The following is a 22,634-nucleotide window of genomic DNA, read 5'->3' on the forward strand; positions in this document are numbered from 1 at the left end:
AAAGCGACTCTGGAATATTGCCAGGAATTGTGAAGCTGTGTTACACTGCTTAAGCCTTTGGTAGGGATATGCAAGAGCAAGTAATGATGTTAGAGTTAACCTAATGAGTCTCTGCCCACCAGCACAGCTCCAAAGAAACAAATTTGGGCTTAGTACTAAACTTAGCTTCATAATTGTGTCTAATCTATGACTGGAGGCCAGTGGATCAGCAGCAACTTGCTAGATCAAAATAGCTTTGTTAGCTGTTCAAACTCCTCCCCCTCTGTTTCTCCCCTTTCTAGGGATGACTGGGGAGCTTGTTCCATGATGACTTTTCCTGAATAAAAACTCTGACAGTAATTTGGCTGAACTGCTAGTTTAAGTAGAGTTGAAGCAATTGGATTTAAGTTCCTTAGTGGAGCAACTGCCTTTTTGCCAACAAAGATGACAGATGTGATTCTGGCCTGGTATACAAGACACGTAAAAAGTCAGCATGGCTTGCTTTGGGTCACCCAGAAGACCCGAGAGCAGAACCAAGAACTTTGATTCTTTGTTCTACAATGCAGTGCTATGATCTTCCTTTCCATTACTATTTATTAAGATTCATAAACAGCCACGACATTTTACATACAAATACAAGACATGGCAAAAAAGGGTAATAAATTATGTCTTAGTTTCATCTTTTTTCCTGACTTGTGCTGTATTAAGCACTCAGAGATGCAAGCACCTGGATTATTGACATTTAGGATGAGACCACTCATATTCAATATTTAAAACCATTATTTTACTGGCGTTTCTCGATCTTGCCAAGGAAGGACAGTTAGATCTTGTTATACAAGGGAAATCAGGAAGCAAAGCTATGTTCACTTGGCTACGCAGCCTCTGTTCCACACACAAAGTGCTCTGACACTCACTGAACTCAAAGTGTCCTGGTCGGACAGCTTTACACCCTTCCTGCAACATCAATGATTGCAAAGAAAGGGAGCTACTGTAGGCAGACAGGGAAGAGCATGTCTTTGTGCCTAGTGAAGGAGACTCACTTTGAACATGTCCTCAGCTTACAGAGATTCAAGTTTTATGCAGCCACGTAGCAAGGCTCCAATTTGTTCTGAAAAATTAGCTTTCAGGGGGGACCAAATTTCAAGCCCACCTTCCTATGGAGATCTGATGCTTTTAGCCCTCCCCTGCCTCCTCCAACTGTTTCCTTTGAAGCTGTACTTGACTCTTTAAAAGTGTAAATAATGCAAGCAGAATACCTGAGGAATCCCTCCACCACACCCGACCTCTTGCTGCTTGCCTGTGGCAAGGTGTCTGGGGGCCCTGGACTAGGTGACCCTGTCTAGAGATTGGGAGTGCACAACAGCAGCCCTGATCTGAAGATCTCTGTTAAAAAGCTGGTACTTTCCTGGAACTCTTTTTCTTTTGGAAGGGGTGTCTGCTGGAAAGGAACAAGTGCAAACAGGCTCCCCAAGAGGTAGGATGCAGGGGGAGGGGAACCAGCACCAAGAGGCTGGATAACAGCCGGATCATCTCTGCAGACACTGGGCTCATCCCCAGCACAGGGACCAGCAGCTTACACTGCACCAAACCCAACTGGTGACCCCCAGAGGTCAGTTACTGGAGCACGAAACCTAACCCCTGCAACCACCAGAGCTTTCATGCACCCTCTACACTGTAACAAGCCTTACATAGGGGACAGTGGATAGAAATGGTATGACTTGGACTGCCATATAAACCCACCGTCATTAACAACTGTGTTACTGACCAAGGCCAGAAACGGGGTATTTACATCTCATACTTAAAGGACAATTTGTACAGCTCTCAATGATCCAGGGAATCTTTCAATGGGAACCGATTTACCCATGGACTAGAGTAACAGTTTCGAACCCTACCCCATCCTGCAGAACTGAAGGCAGCAACTCAGCAGCACCATTACGACACCAACTGCACGGCAAGAGGATAGGAATTCTGCCAGGTTCAGTTGGCAGCACATGGGCATACCTTGAACCTGTAGCTACCCTTTCTGAGTGAGACCATAAAGACTCCGTAAAACGGATACACATAGGGCAACAAGGCCCTTAAAAGGCACCTTGCAGCAGCACTAAGTCTTCTGCTCTGAGAGTGCAGCCCTCCCAGGATGTAAGGCAGATGAATGTGAAATGCTGTACAGGGAGAAATTTTACTTAGAAATGTTAGGTTATAAACCTTTAAGCATATCTCCACAAACAAGAAGGAGCACAGAGGAACCCCAATAGCAGACTAAAGTTCCCATTCATAAGTTAACTCATCTGCAGTAAAAACAAGCAGCAGCATTTTGTGTCCTCACTTGCCAACATATCTCTGACTTCTGAAATGCCTCTACAAAATGACAGCTGTGTTCCAGTACTGAACTGAAAAATGTTGAGAAATATGCATACCAACTACTACTAACACAGAAAGAAACACTCATTCATGACCAGTGCATCACACCTTACCTTTCTTTTTAGGTGTCCTGCTTAACCTTTACACAAACAAAGCACTCTCCTCTTTGAGAAAGTCCCAAGACGTGAAGAAGCTCTTCCACCTCACTGACATTGTTGGGACATATTACACAGAAGGCATCTCCAGGTTGGTAGTCAAAGGCTGTATTCTGTTTAAAAATATGAAATCATTTCCACGAAATTGCAGGATAAACCAAAGACAACAGCATCCCTATGCCTAACAGCAATCTTCCTGCTATCACAGTCGCATGAGGTACGTTTTTTTTTTGCTCTGTGCTAGGACTCTGTCTGGATGATATCAGAAACTAATACTCATGTTTTCCTTGCTGGTTTAACTACTGATTAGAAAAACTTTTCCTCATCTGGTTTAAATATTTGTACACACTTTAATAAAAGCCACTGAGCAGTCTAAACAGAAAAAAATTACTCATTAACAGGAGGTGTTATATAATCAGCCCACATCATTAACTACCGATGTACTTTGTTTTCTGGTTTGAGAAGAACAGAGAAATAAAGTCCTTATACAGAATACATCTAGGGTAACAGAAGTTAACGGTTTAAGTACTATGTTAAGAAGTCAGAACAAATGAATTCTAGAGGATGAAGCAGATCTCAAAAGCTCCAAGATAATGAACTAAGGATTCTTACATCTTGCTTATACTAGTCAAATTACTACTTGTGTAGATTACCTACCAGAAGGAATAACCACAGTTTACTATACAGAGTTTCTGAGTATTTTGTAGGTTGCATATTTAATTCAATACCATATCCATGGTTATTCCATGGATATGGTATTGAATGTACAACTTCTATAAAGTTCTGGCTTCTTTGGAGCCATGTCTTTCAGTGAACAAATCAGGCTTTGCACTTAAAAAGTGAACCATCCTAAGCTGACATCATCCTGTTCTAGAGGGAATTCTTTTTTTCTTTTCAAGCCATCAAATCTTTTTCCCCCAGTTATTATGCATAACACACATGCTCTTTACCCTACATTTTTGCCCACTTAAAAAAGAAAAAAGCCACCACTAACTTACTGCAATATTGAGTTCTAAAAGCAATGCAGTTTTTATCGCATCTTCTCTAGTGAGCCGGACTGCTTTTGTAACTGGCACTTTGAAGGTTGTTCCCTCTGAAATCAGTGAGGACGGATGTGGATTCTGAAAAAGGGGACGTGAAAACTTACATTAAAAAATGCAAAGTAGCTGAAAAACAGCTTAGTATAATATACAGGAATTACTGTTGGCACCTTTTTTTTTTGAAACAATCTTAGAAAACAATTCCAGAAAATGAGGAGGAAAAACATGCATCTTCTGTATCTATACACACACACGCAGAGGGTTTTGTTCTACATTTTTAAAAATCGTATCTAAGTAGTACAAGGCATATATTCAACTATTAAAAGGTCCATAAGCTTTACCAGCCCAATGGACCTAAGTTATTATAAAATGAAGTTAATTGTTTCCTTTATCAAGCCATCTTAAAAACAGCCAATTTCATTTTACGGGTTAGTGACCAGCCCCTCTTTTTAAGTGATGTTAGCACCGCTTTCAACCTGAGTGTTAGTCTGTACTCAAAGGGAAGCTCTAAATCACAGACCTTCATTTCAGTAATTTGCATCGTTTAACTCAACAGCTCGGCCTCAGATCTGCCTCATTCCCACAGACTTGCCTGATAATCTGCACTTTTGGCTGATCCCAGCTGCCATCTCTTGGTTGGCACTGCTTGAGTGCTGGGGAACAGGGCCCCTGCCCTCTTGGCTGTTACCACGTTCAGCTACTGTCTCCCTGTCCCTTACATGGCAGCCAGCCTTCACCGCTCCCTTGAGGAGATAACCAAAACATCTGTCCTTTGGCAAGCAATCAGAAAAGTTTGAGTCACACTTTCCAGTTCATTCTGAACACTAAATTTACCAACTGGAAATGATCATTAGCTTATGCTAATTCTTTTCTTTGTACAGCAGGACTTGGTTCTACATGGTTTCATAATGAAAGCACACTGACTTTTGATCTGCAGTGCACAATGCGTTTGCAAGAGCAAAATTATGATCACATATGTACAAGTTTAAGTTACTAAAAATGCAGCGGTATTTTGGAAGAATTTTACACCCTCTCATGGCATTCTGCAAATACTAAAAATTTGAACTGAGGTTGTACTATACTCCCTTCCATAGGAAGACATTTTCACTGATCTGAACAAGATGGATTATTTATTTATAACAAATGAATTGAATACTGATGATTTTAATTCTTCCATTCCCGGCACTGCAGTGCCATTCCTTTATCAAATTATTATTTAGTTAAATTCAGCTTACAGCAGACTGAGGGGAGGCCTCATGGCAGCCTGCAGCTCCCTCACGAGGGGAGCGGAGGGGCAGGCGCTGAGCTCTGCTCTCTGGGGACAGCGACAGGACCCGAGGGAACGGCACTGGAGCTGGGACAGGGGAGGGTCAGGCTGGGGGTTAGGGAAAAGGTTCTGCACTCAGAGGGTGGTCGGGCACTTGGACAGGCTCCACAGGGCAGTGGTCACGGCACTGAGACTGCTGGAGTTCCAGAAGCATTTGGACAACGCTCTCACACACATGGTCTGATTTTTGGGTGATCCTGCGTGGAGCCAGGAGTTGGACTTGATGATCCCTGTGGGTCCCTTCCAACTCAGGATATTCTACGATTCTATACTTTAACATCAGTGTCCTTAACTCATATGGTCAAGGAGTACATTCTTACCATATAAATGGACTTTTCACTTACAATTAATAAAATTCCCGTGTTCAGGGATGTATTTCCTGTAGATATGTATCCATTTGTTCTTTTGAGCTCATTATCCTGCCAGGACAAGAGATTTTCATCATTCAAACTTCAAAATTCCTTACCTCACCATGGGTGTCCTGAAACTGCACCTCTATATACTGTTGTGGCAAGACAGGGATATTAAGAGCAGCCTGAGAGATGGGAGGGACAGAGTGAACAAGTGAAGGTTCTGTATCTCTAGCTGAAGCCAGAAGATTGATGTCAACCGGTTTCTGCGATGAAACATCGGAACTTGCATCTCCCTCATCTTCTAGTTTCAGGTTCTGTATTTCTGGGCTTAAGTTTAGTTCATGCCCAACAAGTGCGGCTGCTGAGACAGCGCTAGAAGTAGCACTAACATTGTTGCTCATGCCTTCTTTCTCTTTCTGCAATAGAAACACTTTCTTGAGGGCAAGCCAAAGTCCATCAATCCAAGGATCAACCACTAGTTCTAACCTGGGGAGGAAAGAGAAGAAAAAAGAGAAAAAGAAAACAGAGAGAGAGAGAGAGAGAGAGAGAGAGAGAGAGAGAGAAGGGGAGAGAGAAAGAGGGTAAAGAGGAATGGTCTCATTGTGACTTTCTGGACTGTTAATTTATAAATGATGAAGAGAGAAAAAAGTTAAAGAAAAAAATACACCACTTATTTTCTTTTTTATATATATTTGCAGCTGTTATTAAAACAACTTGTTAAATCAAGTATTTGCATTTAATTATTAATGCTATGTAAATTTATGGAGTCTGCAGTATATAAGAGGCTCACTTTCCAGTTTCTCATTTTTATTTCCTAATGCTGAACTTCATAACAGAAAGGATAATAGCAAAACCTGAAACTTTTCACTGTGTAACAGCAACATCAGTATCTTACAATATAACGTTCCATTTTTTACTATTTTAGAACACAAGATAAAAGTTTTACGGCAACGTTTGTGTTCAATTGTCTTGTGTCATCATGTACAGAACTATTATAATCTGTACTTCAAAATAAGCAAGCCAAGACTGCAGCCTACTGGCCAGAAAGAATAACAGAATAGAAAGGGAATTGTTCTCTTACATTATTCTTCTATGGTTAATTTAAAAAACTTCTTATATAATTCCTTTACAAGAAAAGGCTGTTTTACACAAAATGAAGAAAACGTTAAAAAATATTTTAGGGTTTGCCTAAAGAAGCCCCACTGTACACATGCTATGGAACCACTTTTATTTACTTCAGTAATCTTGGACAAAATTTTAAAAAGCCTCTATTTATTCCAAATTACTTAATTTCTAAAACTGCTGAATGCCATCCATTTTTACAGGTATTACAGACGCTTGCTCAGACTTTAAAAATGCAGTTCCATTTAATTGCAATTAAGACTGAAATAGCATAGGTTCAGTTAGGAATCATGCCTAGGAAGCACTGAGTTATCAGATTCAGTTGATTTCAAAGAGTTCAAAGCATTTAGCAAAAATCATATCTAATTATGGATTTTGTTTATCCAAGATGCAAAACTCATTCAGTTCTTACCCTACACAATCATCTGCTAATCCCGTATCGTAGAAGTGCTGGGCACCAAGTTCTTGAAGTCGTCGGTCTACTGTCTTTCCACCATTACAAAAGAACGTGTACTCTGAATCTCCCAGCCCTAGCAAATACAAGGAAAGAGAAATCAGGTCAGTCAGCCAGCCACACAGGCTACACAGACAAAGACCTAATAAAGATCTAAAATTAAAATACAAGATTTTCTTGCAGGCAAGGCAGGATAACCTGATACATCTAAACGCATGTAATGACGACACTTTTATGACTTGAACGGAAAAGAAAGAAAAGAAAGAAAATCTGTGCTTGTCCCAAAGCACTGTTGAAAAAGTTGTGCTTCCTTCACAAATCTAAGATGTAGAATTTACTCGACAATACTTTGCTTTAAAAATGTAACACTTCAGAATAATGCCGCTTTAGATAGGGGCTTTAAAAGAAAACACTGACCATTCTTAGAGGAAAATCCAAGGAGCTGAAATAATTAGAAATAGAGTGAAGCTGATATCAAAAGTGAAGTGATTATCAAAAGAAATTATATTTATGGACGTGTGTTATGTATGTACGTTATATGCAATAATATACAAAACACTACATCACCTAACAATCCATACTGGAGGTGTGCGAAATGATCAGGTGGCAAGTTCTTATCCTGAATTTTCTTAACGAACTTGCGGGCAGTGTCTGGTGGGTCTCCAGTACCAGTAGTGGAAATAACAATAACTACAGGATCCTTTTCTCCTTCCAAGTTATACTACAATGAACAGAACAAGCAAGTTATAAGGCACCACTTGATACGTATTTGTGGCCTTGCATATTATTTTCCTCTTTTCCTTTTCCCAAAGGTACATAGAAAAGCATTTAATCTCATTTTACCTGTATTAAACCACAGAAACACTTTCATGTACTTACAAGTTCTTTTGTGGATGCAAACTGTAATCTTGTTTGTAACTTTGTTTATTAATCTAAGGTACAGAACCACATGAACAGAAGAAAAATGATAGTCTGACCACTAGAAAGCATGTGAACCACTAGGTTACTCCTTAGCCTCCCCTTTGCCATAAGAAGCGACTCGATCTCCTCCAACTACTCCATGTTGGTTTCAGTTTAAACTCACTCCCAGCACTCCAGTAAAACAGTAGAAATATGAGAAAATATACACAAAGACTGCAAGAAATACTATTTAATTGTTTCAGGCAGTGTCAGGACTGAATTTCAAAACTTCAGGGTCTGAGTTTTATTCTAAACGCTTCACTTAATAAATCACTCGAATTTTATCTCCTTCTCAAGGCATGTGGAGGTTGCCCTTTACATCTGAAATCCAGAAAGGTTAGGTTCACAAAGAAAAACATTATCAAGTGGTTTTGCTGTTGTCATTGTTTTCCACAACATTCCTGAAGAGCCTAGGAACAGTTGCAAGGAGCAACTTAAATTGCCACCTCAAACAGCATCCTGCCTGTGGTAGTGTCCAACAGCAGGGGTCTAGAGAAGCAGAAGAGGAAGCATGAATAAGCATGCAAGGACGTTTCTCAAGTACTCTGCCAGACTTCAGTGAGCTGCGGTCCAGGGACATTCCAAAACAGCTTTGTCTTTTACAAGTTCAAGCAAACTCCAAGTACCCACTAATTCCTCAGCTTCCAGTAACTTGGATTTGCAGAGCTTTCACAGCTAATTTAATAAGTACAAGAACTTCAGTGCACTGCAGTGCACAGTGCACAGGTGACTACTGCATTAACTAATAAAAGTAAATTCTTCAAGTACAAAATGCAAGGGCCTACTGGTATCACAAAAATGTTACATAAAATTGTGTCCCATGGGAAAAAAAAAAAAGATAAAAGCTTCAAAAGAAAAAGCTGGTGTATTAGAACAGAGTTATGATTAATTCACTAAATTCTCGCTTGCTCCACTACATTCTCCTTAGCAAACGTGAAGAGTTTAAGAGAAATACCCAAGACATGCATAAAGAAGGGCCGGGCCTTCTAACTGACTAGTATGGACAAAACAGAAGCATCTCACTTCCTGACCTCATGCACACACACACCTCTTTGAACTATGCAGGTTGTGGAATAAGCTGTCAGGTCTAACTTACTCAGAGGAATTCACAAGAGGTCACACAACTCAAGCAAGTACTTGCTCATGTAAATTGTCATCCTGCCTTCCCTTCTCTAATTACACCTACGCTTCTGTAAGTTCTCTTTATTTACAGTGAAGACAAAGGAAAAGCTTAAGCAATGAAATCTGTAAAACTGTAGATTTTTTTCCTCAGTGCTTAATTCTCACAGTCTCAATTCAGTGCATCTTTATACCCCATCAATAACTCCCCGCTCTGAGTTGTCTTGCCAAATTTGACAAACTAGATTTATTCAAGTGCAGGCCACTAACAGGGCTAGAAATACTCTGTCTGCTGCCTTCCTGAAACTAATCTCCAAAGCTGTCAAATACAGAAGAAATTAAATGGAAGAATATAAGGAGAATCTCCACATTCCCTGCTGCAGCGTTCCCTTAACGCAGTGTTAAGTCTCCTGGTAAGACTTTGCTACATACTCGGAGAACATTCATTCAAAAGCAGATGTCCAGCTACAAAACAAAGTGTGTCCCCAAGAAAGCAACTTGCTAAAATAGAACAAAAATATTTTTATAAGCTTCTCAAATTTTCCAATGCATGAAAAAAAAAATCTCTGTTAGGTGATATTTCTCCTTACCTTATTTGAAATACCTGGCTGTCAAGTTCTGTTTGTTTGCCTTTTTAAGTTTTTTTGAGGACCTACTTTATGAAAGGAATTAAGAGTCCACAGTGCTTTTAGTTACAGACACTAACACTTTCAGACCTATACTCCTGAATAACAGGAGTATAATACTCAGGAGTTACTGAGTTCTCAGGAGTATAATATTCAGGAGTTATACTCCTGAATAACAGGAGCATAAGTCTGAATAATAAAAAGCCGCTTCCTTGCTCCAGCCAAGCTTTTTATTTTTCTAGAACATATCTTGAGCATATCCAGCGTGAAATGGAGTGAGCCCATATGCTAAATAACTCAACAAAGCCCAAGAAAAGGTCAAGATGATAGATAGAACACAGGACCCCAACATAACAAGAACAGTAAAAAAGAAAACCTGAATAATCATTTCTACTGACAGGAAAGTTGACCAGTGAATACTGAATTCATTCAGTACTGCACACAAAATAAGCTTTCAAGAAGTCACTGTGCTGATGTTAGAAACAGAGACCACGTATACTCATTTACTGTTCTAGTAAGAAAAATCATCAGAAAGATTTGGCAGAAGGCTATCATGAGTACCGACCCCAGTTATTGATTCATAAAACCTGCAAATTTAAAAATAGATGACGTATTTTAGGTAGATAAATGTGCTCAGACTTCACTGTTATTAACAGCCACCACTCAAGCACATGAAGAAAAATGCAGCTCTTAAAATAACTATTTTTCAAAACAGGATGGAGTATCTCACCTTGTCCATTTCACTTATACAGTGCATATCAGCTTCAAATCCGCGGGAACCTGCTTGCAGCCATATTTCCTCAGCTATGGCTTTTGCCTGCCCTTTTTGTGTTGCATAGAGGAGCAAAAACCTCCTTTTTAAATCACAGCACATTTTCCAAAACAGGGTACTTTTTTAATTTTATTTTTTTAAGACACTGCAGGGGAAAAAAAGAAAAGAGGCGAATTTACTACATGCAGAACAGCAAGATTTTGCTTTGTTTATTAGATTAAAAAGAGATACTTTAAAAGGATAGCAGTGATGCTTAACTTGGAAATAGGGCATCTACTCTGAAGAGAAGCCTTTTCTCACAACTAGGCTTTGCAGGCCAGGGTATGAAAGATTCAGTTAAGTGTGCTGTACTGCCTTGATATTGCAATATTATTGCAGTATACCAAGCTAAGAACCTAGTCTCCAAGCAATGCAATAGAGAAAAAAATCATGAAAATATTATTTTTATCACCTAAGTTTTATTTTCCATTTTAAGTCACTGACTGCTTTAGTCAGCTTTCTGAGATGCATTTGAAAGTAACAAAATACATAGATTTGGTGACATCAAACTACAACATTTGATCAATGTTTTTAATTCTTAATTTCTTCTTGTTTGAAATTGGCATTTTTTACCTGAATGCTCTTGTATGTCATTCTCTATGTCTACATTTTTAAACGCAGGCTTTATTTTCATTCCATGTTCCAAGAAGGAGCTTCTTATACAACTACAGAGCTTGTTTTTGATATTTTTTCTTGAAATGAGAAATAAGTCTTAGAGAAATCTTCTGTAGTGTAAAATTCCACTCCTTCCCAAAGTCTTGCAAGAAGTAGGAGGAATGAGATGCACATCTTTATTCATCTGCCTGTCCCATAAAAATTCTCTCATTCAAGCTTTTATGATTTTGACACAGAAGATAAAAAGTCAACTTCAAGAAGCAGTGAATGAGAGAGACAATTAAAACATCTCTCGTGCATGTATTACAAATTAATCTTCTGCCTGTGTTTTGTTACTGCTAGGGAGCTGCAGTAGAACTCAAATACCTAGAAAGAAAATTCAGTCATTTCAGTTCCAAACTTGTGACTTTTTTTTCATGTGCTTGGGCCCAGTTTGCTGTACTTCACTTATGGCACTCCCACAGATTCAACTACATGAGGTATTCAGTGTACTAGCTACACACATCAATTTATGTAGACCGGTAGCAGAATAATTTCAGGCATTTTTTCTCTTGTTTCTTCCAGGGAAAACAGAAAAAGAATACTATATTCATATGGCAAAATATTTCTCCCCACAGTATTGCGGGAGGTATCTGCTATTATGATATTGAGTTTTTTTTTAAAGCACACTTTTAAATCGAAAGTGGTAAAATTAAATGACAGCTTCTTAAGAGTACGGTGTTTGTACCACACCTGAATTCCATGAAAGACAAAATTACTAGAAAAACGTAAGGCTTTCATTGTATTTTTTCTATTACATTTTCTAGCACAATTTTTTACTTTAAATTGACATTATTTTATCTAAAAATATTTAAATTCAATCAAATAACTGATTTCATTTGCACAGAAAAAGATGCGCAAGCAAAATAATTGACAGACTTGTTTTTCACTCTCCTTTTACAAAAGAAATACTACCATTTGACTACATAGAAATTATGGAGGTTTATATGAAATACATTTTCACTACCCTCAGATCCCTCTAGTAAGAGAGGTTTGTCCCAGTCATGTGCTGTGTTTCCAACCTGATTGTTCCTTTGTCAGCAGGTGGCAATGTCTGGCTGTGGAGAAAAAACAATAAAGGTGAAATGGTGTTTCTTTATCACTATGTTCTTTCTCATACCTTAGAAAAGGAGAAAGATGACCAGTTTTCCACTTGGGCCACACGATGCCTCTGCAGGACCCTCACACTCTTCTGTGGGGCTTCAAACGGGGCTGTGAACCTGTGGCTTCAGAGCCGTGTCAATTTATATGTCATTTTTTCAGCAGATGCAGGCTTGTTCGTAATAACTTTCACCATGCAACCAAAACAAAAAGACACGTGAACTTCACCAAAAGGAGTCTCAAGCAGACTTTTCTTTCAGAAGAATCATTAAACTCGCATAGTAAACCTCCTACTGCACCGGAAAGAAACACTTTTTTGTATTTACAGGGTTAGAGCTGCCCCTGAAGAGGGCCGGTGCCTGACGCACTAAGGCAGCCCCAGCAGCAACCAGAGCCCCCCACAGCGCTCCCAGCGCCCGCTGCTGCCCCGCCACCCCCCGGAGCCACCAGGCTTTTTCTCTCACCCCTATTTCTGCCCCAAAACCGCCATTTTCCCGAATTCCCGGCGGCGACAGACCTACCCGTACAGGGGCCGAGCACGGCGCCCTCAGTACCGAGCCCGGCCGCGCCGAGCCGCGCCGTGAGGGCGGCGGAAGCTCCCGGCAGCCCGCGGTGCCCGTGATGGCGGCGGAGGTGAGGCCCCGGCCCTCGGCAACAGCAGCAGTAATAGAAGCAGTAAAAGCAGCAGCAGCAGCAGCAGGCGGGGCGGGAGGGGGCTGCGGCCCGGCTGCCGGCCCGGGCTGCGGGAAGGGTTTCGGGGGCGTTTCGCTGCCGTGCCGGACGACACTTGCCTGTTGTTTCCTCCTAGGTGGCTGCTGAGGGCACGCTCGGGCCAGCATGGCTTTGGTCAGCCTGAAGAGTATCCGTGTTTGTTCAGCCGGCACGCCGGCCAGCAGGCAGGTTTTGCTGGCCCTCAGCAGAAGTTTGAGCTCCGTCAGTGGGCAGCGCAAGCCCCCAAACCCCAGCGCCGTTGCCATGAGGGAACTGTGCTCCAGGGATAAGACCAGGTATATGTTTTGTCGACGAAACCACGTACAGCTGCGGGTACAGGCTCTTTCTGTTAATGACACCGTGCAGCTTTGTGGGGACACCAGGAGCGGTCCTAAAGCTGACGGCGGATGGATGGATGAACAAGTATTTTTCAGGAAGTTGAACAGCCTCAGTACCTCCAAAGAGATTTTTAAATTTCTCAGCTCTCTGGAAGTCATGTCTGATATTATGGCATCGGGGGCCCTGCAGAGGATTTCTGAAGTTGAGGTGGATGCCGACGGCCTGAAAAACCCTGAAGAAGTGCTAGAGAACGAAGTCTTCAAGGCATTATGCTTTCAGTTTGAATTTGAAGCCTCAAAGCTGTCAAACGCCGGGCTGCTGAACGCGTTGCAGGCTTTGATAAAGCTGCGCATAGATCCGGAGAGCACGCTGATGGCAAGCTTGCTCTCAGAGAGCGAAGAACGGCTTGCCACCAGACAGCTGGCTGTTGAACAGCAGTGCTCTCTCGCAGGGAGTTTGCTTGAGTTGGAAGGCCCCAGCTGTGCAACGCTGGGACAAATCGTGAACCACATACAGGAAGAAGACACTGAGAACTGGACTCCTAGGGAAATGACGATGGTTTATAAAATGCTGCAGGCGACTGTCAGGGAAGGGGAACAATACCACGACTTGCTAAACAGAATGAACAGCGCCACTTTAGCCATAGCTGACCAGCTAAGCCCAAATTTCACGAGCATAATACTGAATTCCCTGGTGGTTCTCCAACAGACTCGAGCAGTTTCCTTAGTCATAGCACTCTGTAAGCATTCTGTGAAGCATGTTCCTTATTTCACAGATGATGAGTTGGTAAATGTACTGGATGCCTTCCTGTGCTTTGGACATCGTGAACAAAGTTTTACAGATGCACTGGAAACACACGTTCCCAAGTCCATCTCTACCATGCATCCTGAAACAGTCAGCAAAGTGATGCAGTATTGCTGCCAAAAGACAATCCTTTCTAAGCCTATTTTTGATGCAGTGGCAGAATGTTTCATTTCTGTTGCTGACAGATTTACCACCAGCCAGATTGCTGAGTGTATTGTCCCATTTGGGACTCTTAACTATCTTCCTCCAAGCGCTTCTTCCTTGTTTAGGAAGCTTGAAACTGTACTACATACTCGTTTTAGTCAGTTTCAGCCTCACACCTTGCTGAACCTGCTGCACTCGTGTGTCCTTATTCAGCGTTACCCAGTAAATTTTCTGCCAAAAATATTTAGTCCCTATTTTCTGCAACATCTTCAAGGTAAGGAGCAGTGTTTCTCCTTCAGTGTTCTGTTTCTCTCTATTATATTGTTTGTCTCTTGTCAAGCACCCATTTGTTATCGCTTGCATCTGTCTAATCTCATCAAATCAACAATGACCTGATTAAGGTGACTTGTGAATAGTGATCAGGAGGCTGAAGGTTGTTGCTTCCTTATCACAGTTGCAGTTGTATCATTTAGCAGAATTTATACAGAGATTTGAAATGCCATGAAAATTTTTATTTCAGATAATCCTTCTGCCTTTTCAAAAAAGACTGCCCCTGTGCTGTTCCCTATGGTTGTCCTTTATCTTACACAAGTTATAAATGCTAAATTATTCAGTGAAATATGTGAGAAATATGTTACTTTTGTCTGTTTAAAATTCTGTGCCTATGCAGTGACCCCTGTGAATACTCTCACTGAAGTGAGGCGATGCTGCTATGGGGCTGGAAAGACTAGTGAGACTGGTTATGGAACCAGCAAAACCGAGACCAAAAGTGGTGGATTTTTTAATGATAAGTGGATGATGCGATGATACTTGGAGTGATACATGAGTGACGTAAAATATTTTAGTGATTCTGGATTCATTTTTCTCTAAATTGTTAGCATGACTGCCACATGAGGGATGTGGCATAAAGGTAGGACACTGGATAGTGCCTCATGAGACTTGACTGTTAGTCTGTATTGTGCAGCCACCCCTCTGCTTTGCAGCTTTGGATAAATCTCATACTCCTTAGGGTTGGAACTGGCTTTCATGTGTTTTACTAGGGGCTAGCCCAAGGAAGGACCTATTTCAAAAAACAATTCAAATACTAGTAGTGCTGATATGAGCTAAAAGAATTACCACCTGCTTGTGCACTACTGATTAAATTTAAGATTTTAGTCCCTGTCTCGTTAAGATACAGTCCTCTGACTTTGCATAAGCCTTATATCTGGATATCTTCCTGTGTGCCCAAAGCACTTATCCCACAGCTCTGACTCAAGGTATGTGATCACAATTGTCAGGAAGAACTGCTGAGAGCCTTTAAATTTGGGACAGAATTATAATATGCTAGAAAAGTTACAATAACTACTCCAGAGCTTACTTGCAAATGTGTTACTGGCAAGCTCACCTATTACTGCAGAAATAATTAATTGTTCGTAGAATCATAGAATATCCTCAGTTGGAAAGGACTCACAAGGATCATCAAGTCCAACTCCTGGCTCCACGCAGGACCATCCAAAAATCAGACCATGTGTCTGAGAGTGTTGTCCAAACGCTTCTGGAACTCCAGCAGGCTTGGTGCCGTGACCACTGCCCTGTGGAGCCTGTCCCAGTGCCCGACCACCCTCTGGGTGCAGAACCTTTCCCTAACCCCCAGCCTGACCCTCCCCTGTCCCAGCTCCACGCCGTTCCCTCGGGTCCTGTCGCTGTCCCCAGAGAGCAGAGCTCAGCGCCTGCCCCTCCGCTCCCCTCATGAGGGAGCTGTAGACGAACTGTATTGTTTTATTTAAAAATATATATATAAATCCTTAAACTTTTCTGGAGAATAATACAAATGTTAGAGAGAAGTTAAGTGTAGCATTGGTACAAAAAGAATTTGAATTACTGTTATTGATAATAGTATGTTACAACTTCTGACACAGAATTTGTAAATCTCTGGAAGTACACAATGTGTTTTTGAAATACAGTTTTGCCTTGTGATTCAAATAAGGTCCATTACATGCATGTGAGTCTACAGCTTTATTCCTTTACCTTCTGCTAGGCTGTATTGTGTCCAGCTTTTCAGGTGGGGTTAAAATAGAAGCAGGTGTGTACTTTAGTCTAGAATCTGATGTGATCCTACCCTGGATCTCAGCTAAGATTGTTGTGTTAATAACACTCTATAAAAGGTCAAGTTTTGAAAGTGTTTTTAGGTATTTAGGTCACTCATTTTTAATCTCTTCAATGTGAAATACCTTAAGCGGCTGTTTTTTAGGAAGAAGACGTTCCTCCCCTCTTACAAACCAGAATGTGTTTTAAAGTTCTCAAGCTGACTTAGGAGATGAGAAACCTCAGAGTACCAGTTACTTGGAGTGTTCTTTCAAGTCAGTATAAAGCTGTTCCACTAGAGTGGTTAAAGCTCAGAATAGGAACTTGAAAAGATGACTGGCATGATTAGCACCTTATCCTACATTATTTTTTTACCATTCAATGGTAATACCTTGCACTTAATGTGAAAGATGCCTGAAGTATACAGTTGTAAACAAATCTCCAGAAATTATTCAGTATTCTCCACTACTTTCAGATAAAAAACCTGAGTGAAACAGTGAGATCCTGGGAATGTAACTTGGGGAGAGGGGATGCAGGAAGAAGGAAATGGACTGTTTTCTCCAAGACTTCAACTCAAGCTTATTCCTTCCTGGAGAACATCTTGCATCTCTCAGATCCTCTTTTTTTAGTTTGTGTGTGAAAGAATCTGACAGTCCTAACCAAGATCTTGCTGCTTGTATTTTTTTTTAATGTTGACGGTATTTCTGTAAATCATTTCCTCATTTTTCTAAATACATCATTTCACAACTGATCTTACTGTTCATTCAGGTGAGCATCAAGGAAGATAATGATCGAGTAGCTTTTCTTCACGTTTAAATGAATTGCTTTTCCTAACTTCTGCATGATGGTATGTGTAAAGATACTTTGCTGAAGATTCACCTGATTTGCTGAAGATTCACCTGAAAACTTGAATATTGTTGTTTCAGCTCAGCCACCTGGTTTGGACAGATTTGTTGCCTCCCAGTTAACCCGGCTTTTTCTAACCGTTACCCTGGAGTGCCCGTTTTATGAGGTATGGTAGATACAAAATCAGAACTGATGCTAACAAGAGGCAGCGCGGTCATTAGGGCCCTGTTGATAGGAGCTGATATTGATATGGGACTGTCTTTCCCATAAAAACATTGGAGTTGGACAAAACAGCTAAACAGCTTTTTCCTTGGTGAAAATATGAAGAATTTCTGTCTGTTTGACTGACTGATACATGTATATGTTTGACAGAACTGACTAGCACTAAGTGTATTCTGTGTATTTCCAAGTACTTTTCCAACAATTATTCCCTTATTTTTGACTTGAAGCACGTAAAAAATCAGCCACTAGGATGTTGGCCTTACTGCAGGGGAATGGAAACACTTGTGCATTTCTCATGAGTGATACGTTCAGCTTGATAGCATGGAAGCTTGACGGGGATGTTTTGGTGTTTTTTCTAGGGGGACGGGGGAAGGTTTTTTTGCTTGTTTGTTTGTTTTTTAACTTTCCAGCAGGTCATACCTGAAGACTATAGGTCTCTCCCTAGACATGGCTTTGAAATGCACAGAATACATTTTGGTACATTAATATAATTGCAAAAAGGTTATCTCCCTTTTTCTTTAGTTTGATTGAGTTTTCTGTCATTGTATAGGGTCCCAAACTCCTTCCAAAGTATCAAGTAAAGGCCTTTCTCACTCCTCACTGTTCTCTGGATTTTCACCTCCTCAAAAGGGTGAAGGCTGGACTACTTTATTTACTGAAAAAAAGAATATATTTTGCATCAGAGGTATCAACACCGTATTTCTATATAGTTGGTAAGTAACATTAGTTCTTCAGCTTTATAATGAAATGTGTACTTACACTGTCAAAACTCTATTGTTTTCACTTTACTTTCCAAAAATAAAATGAGGTTGATTTTATTCCCTTTGTATGTATACATACAAGGTAACTGTAGGACGTTTGAAAATGAGGAAACTCAGGAGAGAAAGGAGAGAGAAGAACTACAATATTACTTGGAATTTACAAACCCAGTCTGCACTGAAAATAGCTTCTAACAGATGATCTTTATTTTTACTGTCAGCTTCCCTTTTACTTAACCTGTAAACAATTTTTATAGTGAAAGCAAAATGAGACAGTGCCACTGAGGCAATTGCCTGATCTCTCTGCTTTGGTGATGAGTAGAGAAATGGGGGGCTGAAAGGTTGGCAGCCCAGAGCAGGAGAGTTACAGTAAGCAGTTTGTTACATGAAATGGGTTTTAATTTTGTTTATCTTTTCATCTGTACTAGATATTGAGATTAAACTAGATGAAGAAGGCTTTGTTTTGCCTGCTGTTCAATGTGAGGAGGTACACAGACGGTAAGAGAATAAAAGAAACCATGGCTAAAATGTTGGTGAACATCGATAAAGAACATCCAGAGTGAAAGCCTAGCAAAATTAAAGTTAATTGGAGTTTTGCATTTGCATTTTGTACTCAGCAGAGTTGAAGTTTCACACTGAAACCTTTGGCAAAAGGGCAAAGTTTGTAAAAATGATCTCTTTTTCCTTATTGTCTTGCCTCGTGACAATAAGTTGTCAGACAATTAGTCTCTCTACCCAGTGACAGTCATGATCAAAGTAATCCTGGTTTGACTTACACTCGTGTATTTTGATCTTAATTCTCTTGCAAACTAAAAACAAATTTATTCTGACTGAGAAGCAAAAGATTTAGCATAGTTTAAACCAGGTTGAGTTCATAAAAGTTCTTCTTGAAGAGATCCTGTGTAACGAGGATGGTTGCTACAGACACTGTTTGCGTCGAAAGATGCATACGTATTTAAAAACAAGTTAAACAAGGACTGTTTAGGGAAACCTTAGATACAAAGTTAGGCAACTTGCCTGTGCTGTGTTTGCAACTGTGCTTCTGTGGATAAAGCAAAATTCTATGAAGAGGTCATGTTTGCTCCAGCTTGACATTCACAAGGCTCACAGAATAACATAAATGCTTTCAAAAATCTAAATGTTTGAAAACGAGCTTTGAATTTTTTAAAAAACTACAGCTTTCATGTTTAAATAAAGTCACAATATATTTAACCTACTGAAAATGTATTTTATAGTGGATAAACAAATTTTCTTTTAAGTCAATGTAATTTTATATAACCAAATGGGAAAAAGCATAGTTGCAGTCCATGATGCTGCCAACCATATGCACAGGTTTAACTTGAATCCCTAATAAGTTGAATAAAGTTAGCTGCTGAAATGTTTTCGAGATGAGACGAGTATTTGCTACTAGAAGAATTCAAAACAGCTTACTGATAGTAGTGTTAAAAATATCACACTCTTATCGTTAACTTGTATAGTAATTTTTATTTAGAGCATATAAGTAGGCTTTTCAGATCTGTTTCACTAAGCTTCAGTCCCTGTCCCCCAACTTTAAATTGAGTGATTTATAATGGCCTAAAATAGATAACTCCCATCCTACAATGTTTAATTGCAGGAGGTGTTAGGGAATAAGAGGAGGTATTGTCTCATCCTTAGGGACTGCAGTAGTTGTGTAGACTAAAATGATTGACTTTTTTCTGATATATAATACTTGTGCTTGATTTTAGAATTGCCCTCTGTGTCGATGGTCAAAATAGGTTCTGCATTAACAGCCACAATCTGCTGGGAGAGGAAGCTATCAAACAGAGGCATCTTCAGTTACTTGGTTATAAAGTTGTGCAGGTAAAGTCCAGCAACAGCGGTTTGCATCCAGAGCCAGTGGACTATGGCTAACAAAACATAAAATACTTAAAATTGTAGTTGCAATCACGTCCCATGGCAGGTATAATTTTGTCTTTTCTACATTGTGTTCTTTTTGCCTAACTTTTGCCTTTTGGGGGGTCTGTTGCATAAGTTCCTTCTTTTTTCTTGGATTAGTTAGTGTTTCCTGCCTGTACAAATAGTAGCCGCTTGAAAGTGTACTTCTCTGCAGTGATTGCAGTTCAAATCTTAAATGAAAATGTTTTGTTAAGAGTTCAGTAGGATCATAGAATCACTGAACGGTTTGGGTTGGAAAGGACATTAAGGATCACCCAGTTGCAACCCCCTGCCATGGGCAGGGACACTTCCCACCAGACCAGGCTGCCCAAAGCCCCATCCAGCCTGGCCTTGAACACCTCCAGGGATGGGGCATCCACAGCCTCTCTGGGCAGCCTGTGCCAGTGCCTCACCACCCTCTGGGTAAAGAATTTCTTCCTTATATCTAATCTAAATCTCCCCTCTTTAGTTTAAAGCCATTCCCCCTTGTCCTGTCATTACACAGAGTCCCTCCCCAGCTTTTCTGTAGGCCCCCTTGAGGTACTGGAAGGCTGCAATGAGGTCTCCCTGGTGCCTTCTCTTCTCCAGGCTGAACAACCCCAACTCCCTCAGCCTGTCTTAGTGGGAGAGGTGCTCCAACCCTCTGATCATCCTCATGGCCCTCCTCTGGACTCGCCTAAGGATCCAGAGGATCCTGGATCAGGATTTGCAGTTAAATACTTTTTTAAAAGATATGAATTTGGAGTTTAAAAACAAGAGTTTAAAAAAAAAAAGAATTGCTTTGTATAATAAATACAATTTTCACAAAGCAGGGTACGTACTTTGTTTTGCCTGTTGAATAAATAGGGATATTTTTATCCCTAAACATATTTTGGACCAAAACACTTTTAGATTTTCAGATACCTATTTCCCTTTACAGTCACTTACCACATAAGCCTGACTACTTTATATTTAACTTAGTATAAATTGTAATGAATATCATTCTTTGCTTTGCAATAACTTCTCTTCAGGTAATTCTTCCAAGTTTTGCAGGTCAATAATATGTTTAGGATTAAATGTTTAATTTTAAAGTACAGCTTCTTTTGATGTGTAATTATCCATCTGTTTAATGAAAGTTAATCTTACCCAGTTGTTTATTAGAGGATATCTCCAGCAGTTATTTTGGTTTCATTTCCAGGTTCCATTTTTTGAGATAGAAAGTCTAAACACTAGCAGAAAAATGGCAGAATATCTACACAAAAAAATCTTTCCTCGCACATATGGACTTGGCTGCTGACACTTGGGAATAATACTTCTTCACAACTTGACCTCCTGTACCATGAAGTGCACATATTGTGCGTGGAAGAGCAATTCTGTTTTCTAAGTAACTCCACGTACGATGATTTCAGCTTCTGAATGTGTGACCTTCCAATATTTGGAAGAATTGACATGTAAAGAGTAATAAAGAGCAACATATTTTCTTAAGTTTTGTGTAAATATTTGTTACAGGACAGATGAAAGTCTCAAACAGTCAGTGCTGCATTTCCCTTTTATTTTCACTGGTTCAAACTCACAACTTTATATAGACTGGTGTGGCTATTTAAGGATACTAACTGTCGCTGTATGTACAAAATGTGCCATGTTACCTACCACTATTTTTTTTTTGACAGTATAAAAGGAAATTATGCAAATTACTCATAGGTGGTCGTATGAGTTCCCAAGCGTTTCATAAAACTAGATTTTATAGTGGCTGCACAAGCACTATTGGCTTATAGCACATAGTTAAGAGCTGTAGAGTGCTGTTCACTGAATAGTCATGCCTTACAGAAAATAAGAATTTCTATGAAAGGTGTTCCTTTGTCACTACCTGAGCATTAAAGTGAGAAGTCAGTCACTCAGAACTGAATGAGGAACAAGTAGGAGGAGGAACAACACATGAAAAGCTTTCAGAAGTGAGGAGGGATGAGAAGGGATTGAAAGAGAAGGGGGTGACATAAGCAAGGAAATCAATAAACTGACACTGTATCCTGATGACTCACTCCTTTGTCTAGGGTGGAAGTGAGCCGCTGATGCGTATTCCTCACATTGGCCAGAAGGTGGTGGTGTTCTCAAACATTTATTTTCCCGTAGTTTTTTCGACACAGATGGTTTGTAAATATAGAAAAACTACTTAAAAGAAGTAATTTGTACTGACTGTACTAAACTAAAAATAACCTTTACAGAATATGGTGATATTCCATCTCATTCTTCACTGGCATACTTTTCATACTCTTAAAAAAGCATTCTGGTATTGTTAGAAAACATTTCCTTCTCACTTTATTTTTACTCTGATTCCTTTTCATTTAATGCTGCTGGATTTGTTTAATGAAGCATTTATTGTTGAAAAGGAATGTAGTAGTTACTGCCCTCTTGTCCACAGCCACTGAAATAGGGAACCATGAAGGTTGTATAAATGAAAGGGACAAACACCTCTCAGAATGGACTGCTCTGTAAACTTGGCTTCTCGCATCATACTAAATACTCTATTGTTTGCCTAGTTTACTGCTTATCCGGGCCCCAGATGAAGAAGTTACTTGTTTGTATTATTTTTTTTTACATTTCCTATTCTTTAGTATCTGAGAGAACTGCAATGTCAGTCAACACTGTGGACTTCCAGACCTTCTTGTTCAAGTATGATCAGCCTGGCTACACGTTCCTTATTGAACAGCATCAATATTGCTGCAGCTTTAAACAACAGTCAATGGCACCTGAGAGCCAAACTACTGTACATCCTGCAGAAGATGTTTCT

General features: G+C 40.1%; 2 protein-coding genes across 2 annotated transcripts in view; one reads left to right on the forward strand and one right to left on the reverse strand.

The window, feature by feature from the left end:
* MTRR (5-methyltetrahydrofolate-homocysteine methyltransferase reductase) overlaps positions 1-12,712 on the reverse strand; it is a 26,555-nt gene extending 13,843 nt beyond the window's left edge. The window contains 8 exon segments of the mRNA XM_035552691.2: positions 2,449-2,608; positions 3,494-3,616; positions 5,329-5,701; positions 6,750-6,867; positions 7,359-7,512; positions 10,227-10,413; positions 12,082-12,248; positions 12,584-12,712. Coding sequence (XP_035408584.1) covers positions 2,449-2,608; positions 3,494-3,616; positions 5,329-5,701; positions 6,750-6,867; positions 7,359-7,512; positions 10,227-10,370 — 1,072 coding nt within the window. The 5' untranslated portion in view covers positions 10,371-10,413; positions 12,082-12,248; positions 12,584-12,712.
* On the forward strand, positions 12,638-22,066 carry FASTKD3 (FAST kinase domains 3). Its single transcript, XM_035552690.2, has 7 exons — positions 12,638-12,695; positions 12,871-14,334; positions 17,051-17,136; positions 17,743-17,905; positions 18,379-18,448; positions 19,678-19,792; positions 21,045-22,066. Exons 2-7 carry the CDS (start codon positions 12,900-12,902, stop codon positions 21,141-21,143), a joined length of 1,968 nt encoding a protein of 655 aa, XP_035408583.1. The 5' UTR covers positions 12,638-12,695; positions 12,871-12,899; the 3' UTR covers positions 21,144-22,066.
* Positions 22,067-22,634: the final 568 nt, after the last annotated feature.

The sequence above is a fragment of the Cygnus atratus genome, chromosome 2 (assembly GCF_013377495.2).
Source record: "Cygnus atratus isolate AKBS03 ecotype Queensland, Australia chromosome 2, CAtr_DNAZoo_HiC_assembly, whole genome shotgun sequence".
Lineage (NCBI taxonomy): Eukaryota > Metazoa > Chordata > Aves > Anseriformes > Anatidae > Cygnus > Cygnus atratus.